Source organism: Fusarium pseudograminearum, chromosome 1, assembly GCF_000303195.2.
Source record: "Fusarium pseudograminearum CS3096 chromosome 1, whole genome shotgun sequence".
NCBI classification, from domain to species: Eukaryota; Fungi; Ascomycota; class Sordariomycetes; order Hypocreales; family Nectriaceae; genus Fusarium; species Fusarium pseudograminearum.
Genome location: NC_031951.1, coordinates 2,689,746 through 2,701,976, shown reverse-complemented (window position 1 = coordinate 2,701,976; position 12,231 = coordinate 2,689,746). Strand labels below are relative to the sequence as shown.

The window sequence follows — 12,231 nt, the reverse complement described above, 5'->3', positions numbered from 1 at the left end:
AGAAACCTGTGCATCAAGATCGTGTGAAACACATCTTTCTTTTGATGCGCAACAATGTTTGGGTTTGAGCCACTTAACTAACATACAGAAGCCACTACCCCAACGTAAGGCAAGAGGGTCTCATGGCAATTGTGAATCGGCCAGCAGGTCGGCTTTATCTGTGCAGTGTAGTGCAAGGTGCAAGGAAGCACAGTAGGGTCAAGATACGAGACGAGCCATACAAAGACATGGTCATGCATTTTGAGCGATGGACAATTTTGGGCAGAATGTCGAGACTGCCACCTGTCGAAATTCTGCATTTGGCATGACAATATCATCTCGGGTTTTGCTCCAAATGGTGTTCCACCTGAACCCATGCCAACTGAATTGATCTTGGCTGCATGGGCACGGTGCATTTGTCGGCACTGGGCTCAAGCGAGAAACCAAGGACAAGGGCTTGGTGGAGAGTTCGGAAAGAAGCCAGAGCTCTTGTGCTAGGATTCAAGGGGCTCTTGAACAAGGCCAGACACAGGAGGTAATAGGTGAACGCTGGGTGCTGATTGGGTTTTGCGAGAGATCCTTGGGTTGGGCAGATTGTTTTTATTATTTTAGGAACCAATGGACATGGCTTATTATTGGGCTCGTCGTTCGAAAAATACAACCCAAGAAATGAGACACAGCCGCCTGGACAACAAGCCGCCAAGCCAGAAGAAGTGAGACTCGTAGGTTTGAGAGTGCACATGGCGTCTGATAAGTTTGTTGATATCTTCATTCTAGGGACGGGCGCTGAGGTCAAATGCTGGACCATATCACTCAAGAAGAGTGGGGATCAATCCTGCAGGTGATTGGGGGGAAAAGGCGGCTTGGAGATCGATATTGAACATTGTTTCGAGACCCTGCACTGGACTAGAAAAGAAAACCGGCGAGCAAGAAGCAGTAAAGTCTTGCTTGTATGTCTCTTGAATAAAGATCCGCACGATTGAGTCAGGGAGAGAGATGGAGCGAGGGTTGCTTGGCACGGTTTTCGATATAGTAGACGGCCGAGTCCCATGCACGCAAAACCGTATTTGATACAGATATTTGAAATGCAGGGAGGGTGACCGTATTCAACAATGGGGTTCGATAGACCCAGCTAGTATCAAATAGCGCTGATAGTTGCACAGGCCTCTGTATATGAGTCTAGGTACTCTGTAGATAGCCAAGACGCTGGGGATAACGTGTTCCGCAATATCGTCAGTAGCGGTCGATATCGTGAGTCCCAGCTTGGAGAAATTGGGGATTGGAGAGGATGAAAGGGGCCGGAATTGCCCGCCGCAATCATGATATTAAATGCTTAGAGTAGTATTGCGATATGTGCTTCAGCTGGTGGGTTTGGATGCGAGAGCTGGAGTACTCCGTGCAGAGTAGTAGAAACAAATATCGTGTGGTTAAATTGATGCAAGTAGCCAAAACGGGAGTTACGGTGAGTTCCTTTTCGACTGAACGGAACGGTAATATCTAGGTAGTCTTGACCTGCTCTTGCTTTGGCTCTGGCGCTGGCGCTGGCGCTGGTCTGTTCACATTGGACGAACGGGAAGGAAGGTACCGCTTGGACATAAGAAGGTACGTGTCGAGTACGTGGGCCCTGAATGTGCTACAGCAATCTTGTCCGCGGCTAGTGTAGGTCGCTAAAGTAGAGTCAATCCAAATCCACTGGTAGCCGGCAGGTCGATGGGGCATCTGCAATATTAGTTCCACTTGTTTAATGCAGCACAGACCAGGGCATCACCCAGCAACAACAAGGAGTAAAAATTGCGTGGGAGGAAATGGTAGAAATTGGTTGAGGAGAGACATTCAAGAAAGAGCAATAGTTGCTGGGGAACGAGATGAGATATGTATCATCTTGAAAGAAGCATGATCGATGTGTGGAGGTTGACTATCCCTCACTAAATGTATCGATATTGCATCTGGTTACTGAATGCTGTCATGTCATGCCATGTCCATGGAGGAGATGAAAAACATGCCCCTGCAATGACCGGCGAGTTGACGCGAGAGTGGCTAATGAAAATCCGTACCTAATTACCAACCTAGTTAAGGAGATCATCGACTGAAGCTAGGTGTTTTGGGAATGGGAGGCTCTGTTATCTTAGAATACGGTGAGGAGATCACAGGTGCGAATAGCCTCACGAGGAAGATTTGATTCAAGATGGAGAAGTACGGTACAGTACATACAGTGCAGTACTTTCGTACCATGTTAATAGTGAAGCACAACTGCAAGATCAATACTATCATAGTCGCTCGTACGATACAAGCCTGCACATATTTACGCCATCGTCGCAGTGTAAAAAAGAATCTCAACAGTTTAACTGGTCCACAGAAAGTTGACAGTCATCGTCCATCCCCTAAGGTACCCTACCCGGTCTTTAATCTCTTCACTCCCCCCTAATTCCCGCCCGCTTCTGCACACGCCCCGCCCTGACCCACGTAGTCAGTTTAGGTCTATTCACTGGGTGTGACCCTGAGTCCTTAGGTACAGTTTCCATCTCTGCTTGGCAGGCTCTGGTCCTTTTCACGGCGCGACAGCAACAAATAAGTACCCCAAGCCTCCCCGTCCTCTGCCCATTCTTCCTCTTTCTTCCTTCCCCTCTACCTGCTCTTCAGCTCCATCTGAAACCAAACGCCTTTTTTCTGGATTAACTTCCTTTTTCTTTCCTTTTTTATACCAACGTCTTTGTTTGTTGTGATACCCAATCTCATTTGATACCCCCAGAATCTTTCAAAATGGCCGAGGAACAGAAGAACATCGAGGTCCCCCAGGAGGCCAAGCCTGAGACCACTGGCATCTCTGCCCCTGCCGTCGAGGCTCCCGCTGAGACCAAGCCTGTCGAGGAGACCCCCGTTGTCGCCGCCGAGACCGCTCCCGCTGCCGAGGAGAAGCCTGCTGAGGAGGCCAAGCCCGTTGACGAGGCTGCTAAGACCGAGGAGGAGAAGAAGGAGGAAGAGGCCAAGCCTGTTGAGGAGGGCCACCTGAACCACAAGGCTCAGGGCCTGAGCTTCCCCAAGTAAGTATAGTTCTACGCGAATAAGTTCAACGTTTGAACTGCAAAGTCGTTCTATCAGTTTGCCGATGAAAGCTTCGAGCAGCAGATGCACCTCCTTAACAAGACCCAACGCTAACCACACCCCTCCAGGAACCTTATCCCCACCAAGGAGTTCTTCTTCTTCGGCACTGACGCCGTCGAGCCCAAGACTCTCTCCCACTACCTCAAGAGCGAGAAGTCCACTGAGACTGCTCACTCTAACATCGCCTGGGCCTCCGAGACTGGCAAGGGTCTTCTCTTCGTTGGTGACAAGAAGAATCCCTCAAGCGTCATTAGCCTGGTAAGTGACAGACCCACTATTCTCCAATTCAACAACTGCCGGCATTCAAGAAACAGTAAGCTGACCGTCATCCCCGCAGGCTGATGCCACCGAGCCCGAGATCGACGGCTCTAACAAGTTCCATCTCACCTCCAAGGGTAACAAGCACACCTTCAAGGCTTCCAACACTGCTGAGCGCGACAACTGGGTTGCCCAGCTGAAGCTCAAGATTGCTGAGGCCAAGGAGCTTGCCACCACTGTCACTGAGTCTGAGACCTACAAGGCCACTCTTGAGAGCTTCAAGCCTGCCAAGAAGGAGGAGAAGGTCGCTGAGGCCCCTAAGGAGGAGACCGCTGCCCCTGCCCCTGCTACCGAGGAGGTTGCTCCCGCTACTGAGGAGACCGCCAAGGTTGAGGAGCCCACTGAGGCTAAGGTCGAGGAGCCCAAGCGCCGATCTGCTAGCCGCAAGCGCACATCTTTCTTCGGCTTCGGCAAGAAGGAGGAAGCCAAGAAGGAAGAGGTCAAGAAGGAGGCCGAGACCAAGAACGCTGACGAGGTCGCTGTCGAGACCCCTGCTGCTGAAACCCCCGCTGTCGACGAGGTTCCCAAGGCCGAGGAGCCCGCCAAGCCCGTCGAGGAGGTTCCCGTCGTTGCCCCTGTTGCCGTCGAGGAGTCTGCTAAGCCCGCTGAGGAGACACCTGTTGATGCTGCCCCTGTCGTTGATGACAAGGCCCTCGAGAGCCCCAAGGAGAAGCCCACTGCCATCAAGCGCAACAGCTTCTTCGGCAACGTCTTTTCCAAGAAGGAGAAGAAGACCCCCGAGCTCAAGCCTACTGAGCCTGAGACCACCAAGGACGATGCTGAGGCCGAGACCACTGCTCCCGTGATCCCTCCTGTTGAGGCCACCACCCCTCTTGCCGTCGACGTCTCCAACCCTGCCACCGTCCCTACTGAGACCACCGAGGCTGCTACCGCCACCTCTCCCGCCCCTGAGGTCAAGAAGGACCTCAAGGAGAAGCGCAAGTCATCTCTGCCTTTCGCCTTCGGCAAGCGTGACAAGTCCCCTGCCCCCGTTGAGGGTGAGAAGAAGGAGTCTCCTTTCTCCAAGCTCCGCAACACCATCCGTGGCAAGTCCCCCAAGCCTGCTGAGAAGCGCGAGGAGAACAAGGAGGAGACCGTCCAGGAGGAGCCCACCGAGGTCAAGGCTGAGGAGTCCAAGACCGAGGAGACCCCCAAGGTTGAGGAGCCCACTGAGGCTGAGAAGCCCAAGGACGCTGCCGCTGCTCCCGTTGTCACCGCCGCCGCCTAGAGGGTTTGGCGATGAACGTTACGACTCATACAATGAAACAAAAACCCCACACCACCATACAACACGCGCATTGAAAGGGTTTGGGAATGGAAGGATGGATCTGCATTTCTTCACAAGATACCGAGATACCCTGTCGAGACTGCTTCACTGATACCAATTTCCATAGTTAAGTTACTGAATATGAAAGGAGGAGAGGAGGATGTTTGAGAAAAGTGATGTCTGGCAACAGATGTCACAAAAACACAAAAAAACTGTTATCATGGACTGGCCGACCTCGATGAGTTGGCTTGTCCGCGCCTTTGCTTCTTGCTGTTTTCTTGTCTGATACCCGGAATGGAGATAATTAATACCTAATAATACAACTGCTGCGTGTTGAATAAACCCTTTGTATCGGCTTACTGTGAATGTCAATGTGCTCCTACTTTATATGTATTAATGTTGCCATTGTTTGGTTACTTTTGCGACCTTGTTAAATGAGTTGCGATTATAGTCTCTTGTCTCTTCTCATCTTTTCTCGCGTCAAATCCATAATGTCAAGCGTGAACGCAAACGATGACTATGTGCTTCTCATTGACCTAGTTAAAAGTCATGTACATATATGATATCATGTGAAGGAGACGTGGGTTAAAGCTTATTACAACCGTGCGAGGTATCATCTATCTAATAACTTGGTAGCTGATACTCTTGTCTGGATATATGCACACGATAGTTGTGACCATCTCGACAACACAAGGCAGGTAACTGATCCATGTTTGTCTTTGTCCAAAGATATCAGAAAAACAGCACCCATCACATCAGCCCTCAACAACGCCGGTACGTTGTGTATACCTCTATCGCGCTCGTACAAATGCTCATATATTCCCTCTCTACTGAATGTTCTTTTTTATCACCGTATGCCCTGCTCTTGGCGGGAAAATCACTCGCGCACAAGAGCCCAAACAGAAAGTCGCTGCCATGTTCTACATTTAAATAAACTTGGATGGCTGGCCATCCCGCAAACCGTCAATGGTTCTCTTTCCTCCTAAAAACGCCGTGTGGATATGAAGCAAATGCCACGCATAGCCGAATAATTGAATAAAATGTTGTATATGGTAGTCAAGATATTATATCGAAAGGTAAGGCCAACATGGCCATCAAGGTCGAAAGATTCGTCATGTTCATAAAGCCAAGAGTATTCTGGCCAGGGTATCAGGTGAGTCAATCGGCGAGACAAGCTGTCTTCAGCATCAGTTGGACACCGAAAGATTCTTGTATTTGCCAACAAGCTCCTCGATCTTGGGCAAAAGCTCAGGAATTCGGAAAGGCTTGGAAATGACATCGTCCTGTGGTAGACTGGTTAGTGAAATGTGCAAAATTCTTGACAACAGCGACTTACAATTCCCGCGGCCTTTGCACTCTCAATCTGTTCCGGTCGAGCATAAGCCGTTACTGCAATAATGGGTATGTGCTGTACAATCGTCCCCTCTCGTTCCAACTCTCGAATTCTTCGAGCACAGGTCATTCCATCCATGACAGGCATTTCCAAATCCATCAGAATGACAGAGATATCAACGCCCTCGGCTTCCTTTCCTGCCCAAAACCTTGATCGCTCAAGGGTTTGCAGGGCCTCTTTGCCATGGTTGGCGACGAATGTGTTGTTGCCACAGTTCCGTAGCTGTCGCTGGAGAACCTTTTGATTCACGATGTTGTCTTCTACAATCAACACATCGAATAACTGATTCGTATCTTGACTCGCTGCTGCAGCCGCAGCCGCCGCCTTAGAAGCTTTACGGTTGGGTGCAGGCTTCTGCGGAATGCCTGGAGCATGTGATTTTCGAGGAATCTTGAAAGGTGTAATCTCCTCAAAGTCGGGAGGGGGAGCAAGGGAACGTCGACACTTGATGTAGAAGCTGAAGCTGCTGCCAATGTCGCGTCGGGATGTAACACCAATCTGACCGCCCTGCATCTCTGTCAAGATACGAGAAATGAAAAGACCCAATCCCGAACCACCATATTGAACATGCGTTCGTGGAGTTGCCTGCTGGAATCGTTGGAATAGAAGCTTCATTTCGTCCTCAATTAGACCTGGACCGGTATCCTCGACTGTGCAGTGAATGTTGATTTCCTCGCCATGACCCCACTCTTCGACGTTGTTGATATCCGTAGCCGAAGCGCGCTGTTGGTCAACTTTATCGAAGTATGTGATGCCCTTTTTGGTCGCCTCAGATACCTTCTTGGAAGCGCTAAGGGTGACAGAAATGGCCCTTTTCTCGCGACCCTGCGTGAACTTGATAGCATTCGTCATGAGGTTGATCAGAACCTGTCGTAATCTTGATGGATCGAGCTTTACCCATTTGATACTGTAGTCGTCAAAGCTCTTGTCCACATTGAACTCGAATTCGATATCGTGAGCAACCAGTTCCGACTCAAACATCTTTAAAGCACGTTGCACAACTCTGACGGGCTGTTCGTCGATAGGTGTGACAGCCAACAGATTCGAGTCCAATTTGGACAAGGTTAGAATGTCATCAACAATACGCTTCTGGTGGCTTGCACACAAATTGATCGTGTTGGCAGCATCGAGACACCCATCCAACAGGTTCTCCACTTCTGCCTTGTTCGTGTGCGAATCGAAAACCGTGATGTTGTTTGCAATTTGATCGGCACATTGTAGAATTGCAGACAAAGGATTCCGCATTTCGTGACTCGTGATATCGATGAAGTTCTCCTGTTGTCGCTTCATCTCGACTGCTTCTTCGCGTCGCTCATTCTGTACCTTCTCGGCCCACTTTTGAGATGAGATGTCAGTGATGCAGCCAAAAATCAGCTTCAAGTTTCCTTCCTGGTTCTTCTCCGGATATGCGCTCATGAGAACCCATGTGTCGATCGTATTTCCATCGCTCTGTTGACTGCACTTGAAGCGGAACTCCACGGAAATCGTGACCTTTTCCCTGAGCAACCTATCCCATGCCTCTTCCAGCGCCAATCTATCTTCATTTCGAACGCTGTCCATCCAAGTGTCGACCGAATCTTCGGATCTGGAGTGTCTGGAAATCTGCCACCACATGTCATTGCAGTAGTTGATTTTGCCTGCGAAGTTGGCAATGAACATACCCACCGGAGCAAACTCAGCCATTCTGGTGAATCTGTACTCGCTTTCCACGGCTTCTTGTGTACGCAAGTAAAGTTGCATCGAAAGCTCTTGACGGTCAAGTGCAGCGAGGCGAGCAGCTCTCTGGCCGCGCTTGATTTCCTCCTCAAACAATACCACCGACGCCATCGATGTGGCTAGCTGACGAGACAAAAGGTGGATGAATAGTTTGTAGTCGTCATCGTACGGTCGGCGAGGGTTGACACCCATGACAATGAATCCAATGACAGATTCACCTGTAGTAGTTGGAATGACAGGGAAAACTACGAGTGTTTTCGAAGGATCGCCAAAACCTCTCCAGTGGAGACCTTCGATCAGATGCGTAGGGAGGTTGCCGTTTTCTTCAGAGAGGACGATTGGAACGCCGCCTGCAGCCATTGACTGGCGCATATACGGTGCGAAACCGTCGTCGGATTGCCGCATGTCGAGGTGTGAAAGCGCTGCCGGATGGTTTTCGGGGGTTCCCAGACTTCCTTCAAGGACCAACTGTGGTGAATGAATCAAACTGCCGGAGTGTAACGACGAAACTTCGCTCTCAGTGTCCTCCTTGGCTGAATAAATCAAGGCAAAGGGCACATCAAATTCGTTAAATTCTAGTCCCTTCTGCACCTGGGGCCAGAACCCGGAAACAGTGGTAGCCGCTGCTGTTCTTTCGCCAATCTCGCGAAGCATGAGCATTCTCCTCTCGTTGACTCGCCTGCGAGTGTTTTCGAAGGCCGGATTGTAAAGTCCCATGATCTCGCCGTTGCCGTCTACCAGCGGAACGATAGACCAGGAGAAGAAGGATTCTTCTAGAAAGCCATGTCGATTGATGAACAGTTGATTTTCATGCTTCATGGTCGCTTGGCCAGATTCCAGTGCACTCTTAAACACAGGCTTGATTTCGTCCCAAATCTCAGGCCAAGCATCCATATAACAAGCTCCCATCAGCTTGGGATGCTTTTGTCCAGCCAGGTCCAAATAAGCTTCGTTGTAGATAATCACAAACTGGGGACCCCAGTACATTGCAGCGGGGTGTGGGCTGCCCATGATGAGATTAGACATGGATCTGAGGTCAGCGGGCCAATCCTCGATGGGTCCTAGGGGAGTCGACGCCCAATCTACAGAACGGGCAAACTTGATGTGAGGAGGAAGCGAATCCGACATGGGTATTCTGGTCCAATCGAATATTGACCTAGGTGCAGGTTGCGACTGGAAGACTTGATTGGTGAAAGCATCGGGATGTAGCCTTGGTTCACATCCCTCCATAATTGCATCAACGTCTCCATGACGGCTATCGAAATTAGCATCGAGAGGTTCAGCATCACCAAAATAGTCAGGCGCATCGACGAGCTCAGCATCAGGGGTGACTGGCATCCGCGGCGATTGTCCAACACTCCGTGTTTCTGAATCGGCTGTCTCGTCGATAAGTGGTAGCGACGAACTGGGTCGAGGAGTGGAAAAGCTGGCATGGGCGCTGATGAAGCGGAATCTCCGTCGCAGTGTCGAGAACGTCCAAGTGATACCAGCGTAGAAATGAGTAGACGAACCGTCGTTCACTGCGCGACCTTTAAGTGGTGTCATAATCCAGGACTTGAATCGACCAAAATCAGTGTCTGTGCTAGTATCCTCCTGGTCCACGGATAAGTACTGTAGCACTTCGTGTGCTCCACGCAGAGATGCATTGTAGTATAGGATATGTAAGCCAGCACGACCAGTGTTGGCGGAATTATCCAGATCTATTAAGAATGTGGGCCTCTCATCCTGCTCCAAAAACTCGATTACTCCAATACCTTGAAGCATCTGCAGCCCAGGCGGTAGACTGCGACTATCTGGAGTTGCACTGTGAGTAGGAACATCCATTGACGAGCCCCAGCTCCCAGGCGTGCTCTCTGATCTACCAGGATTCACAGAATTGACACTTGCACGGGGCAGCTTCAACGTTGTCACACCACCCGCCGGGTCTTCTCGCATGCGCGAAAGCATAGAGACAGAAGGCTCGGTTGCAGGAAAGCTGGCTGGACGATGGACGTGCCTTGCCGGCGTGTGGGAGAAAAAGAGGGGCGAGAGAGGTCCTTGTTGCTTTCCACGTGCTGAGGGATCAAGGCCAGTGGTTTTGTTAGGAAGTTCGACTTTGCGAGGCGGCGATGCCCCAGTGCGGGCTTTCTTAATGGGCGATGGGTGCATGACCGGTTCACCTCTTGCCGGGGCAGAGGGACGCTTCGATGGAATTGGACTCGATGGGAGCCCTCGCGTCGAGGCGCTAGGACCTCGCGGACTACCCGCTGTAGATAGACTCGACTGGTGAATAGCGCCAGTGGTCGAGGCTGCCGAGAAAGAGTTGGCCAAGTCAGATAAGGGCACGATGGAGGCCAAGTTGGGTATGCTAAGGTCCTGCCTCCATGCTGGTACTTCTGATGTTCGACGGTAGTCGTGGGCGGTCCTGCCAGATGCTGCAACTCTGTCGTAAGCTCTCCCAACTGCGTTGTTCGCGGCCGCAAAAAGTGAAGCGCTGGTATCGACCTCAGTGTTAGTAGTGCTGCTTGTGGCTATGGTTGAAGTCGCAAATGTGGGTACATCAGCCTGAGCAGAGGTAGTAGCAAAAGAGTGGTGTTGTTGTCGATTTTGGGTTGGACCCTCCTCTTCCTGGCTGACTGAATCTGCGACAGAGCGATTCGAAGAGGCAGAAGGAGATGAGGGAGAATTGAAACTGGAGAGCTGCTGCATGAAGGCGCCTGGAGACGAGGACGGAATCGAGGCCCCGGAAGGACTGAGAGTCCTTGGCCCCTAGTGGCTTTGGGCCTTGCGCGGCGGCCAGCAGACGATCGAGATGCGACCTGGTGAAGGGGCGTGTGTCCGTGAGGTCGGGTGTGTGTAGCGCAGTACCGTATGCGTGGTTGGTGATTGAATGTGACCTGACTGTAACTTGTGCCCGTACCGCAAGTGGGGAGGGAGATGTGCTGTGCAGCGCAGCGCAGTAACAACCTAAGTGCTGCTCCTCTTGTGTTGTCTGTCTGCGTCTACGTCTGCTGGTCGGTCGGCCAGGTACCCTCGGTGCGGCGCAGCTTACCAAGTCAGGTAAGTACAGTACAGTGACAGTTCTGAAGAGCGGTGCGTGCTGCGATGCCAGGTTGAAGGGGGAGGGAAAAGAAATGCAACGGAGATCGAGATGGACTGCGGGATCAGAGAGAATGCGAAATGGATACGAATGGATGGATGTGTTGCAGGGGATTCGTAGCTAAGAGTCTGCCGAGCAGGCACCTAAATTCTGGTGCGGTCCGGGGGCTCCTCCAGGGCACTTTCAAGCAAGACGTGACTTGGACGGTACTGGGTTAGACGGGACGGGACGGGATGCAAAGCAACGAGTGTCTTTTGTCTGCTTCGCCAATATCCGAATGGTCGATCGATCGAGGCGAAAGGGGAATAAAGACTAATAACCGAGAGGGGATTGGATGCGTAGATTGACGGAAGCATTCGTCCCTTTGGACTCGACGGAAACTCTCCAAGGTTTCGGAGTGGCGGACTCAAGACCAGATTAGAAAATGTGACGGGTCCTGGCATGAGATTTAAGGTAGCGCTGTGACTGAGTGCCAGGAAAAAGAGCCGCAGGTACAGAATAGCTGGGAGCCTATATGGAGCCCCGGGATAGATGGTCAATTAAGAGAGAGGACCATTGACGTCGTTGCTAGGCTAGTAGTCGATGATGAGGGCCTAGAGGGAGTATCAGGATGAATATGCCATGGCGCAACATTGACAAGCATCACATACATGCAGATTCGAGGATCAAAGGGAAGAGATCTAATTGCAAAAAAGGCAGAGGTGGCAGTAATTGAGACAAGCAAGTAAGTACTGTTAGGTTAGTCTGCAGTCCTCCGCATTTGTCTCTGAAATCAAGAAGAAGAAATGGGGAACGGAATTGAACACCAAATATGTATTGTTGATTCAAATCAACCAGCACGAGACTGATTGACTGACTTGGATTAAGGAACTAGACTAGGTACTGTAGCCACCATAGATGACAAAAGGGGGAATTGGATCTATGACAGACATGTCTAATCTAGACGTAGAAATGATCAACGCTGATGATCTCCCAACGCATCTCGAATTCAGCTGCGGCTAGGACCCGGAGAGTCAGCCAGCACAGGTACAGAGAACAACGCAACAGCGCAACAACGTGACCGCAACGCTGCACATAACAGCACAGTACAGCACAGAAGCACAACAAAGCAAAGTGAAGCAAATTCATGGGCGTTCAAAAGAAACTGATAACCGGGGTTCATGCCGGGGGTCATGGAGATTAGGACGGGGAATTGGCGTGCGACGGCTTGCAAGTGGATACATTCGAGCTTGGCACCAAGGAATCCGCTCGCCTTTCAGGCCTAGCAATTTAGGTCCTCAACTCGACAGGGGCGTCGACAGGGAGCTTGACCACCTGTGCTAAAGGCAAAATATACTCACATTAGTACAGCCAATACTCAAACGTGAAAACTTCAGC

The 12,231-nt window shown here is 50.8% G+C and overlaps 2 protein-coding genes across 2 annotated transcripts, besides 1 other annotated feature; one reads left to right on the top strand and one right to left on the bottom strand.

Moving 5' to 3' along the window:
* Positions 1-2,739: 2,739 nt before the first annotated feature.
* On the top strand, positions 2,740-4,627 carry FPSE_11632 (uncharacterized protein; the record flags this gene model as incomplete). The annotated part of the gene is made up of 3 exons (XM_009264749.1): positions 2,740-3,020; positions 3,150-3,339; positions 3,419-4,627. 3 exons carry the CDS (start codon positions 2,740-2,742, stop codon positions 4,625-4,627), a joined length of 1,680 nt encoding a protein of 559 aa, XP_009263024.1.
* A 1,226-nt stretch (positions 4,628-5,853) lies between these two features.
* Positions 5,854-10,463, bottom strand: FPSE_11631 (uncharacterized protein; the record flags this gene model as incomplete). The annotated part of the gene is made up of 2 exons (XM_009264748.1): positions 5,854-5,949; positions 6,003-10,463. 2 exons carry the CDS (start codon positions 10,461-10,463, stop codon positions 5,854-5,856), a joined length of 4,557 nt encoding a protein of 1,518 aa, XP_009263023.1.
* A 1,405-nt stretch (positions 10,464-11,868) lies between these two features.
* Positions 11,869-11,975: a microsatellite.
* Positions 11,976-12,231: the final 256 nt, after the last annotated feature.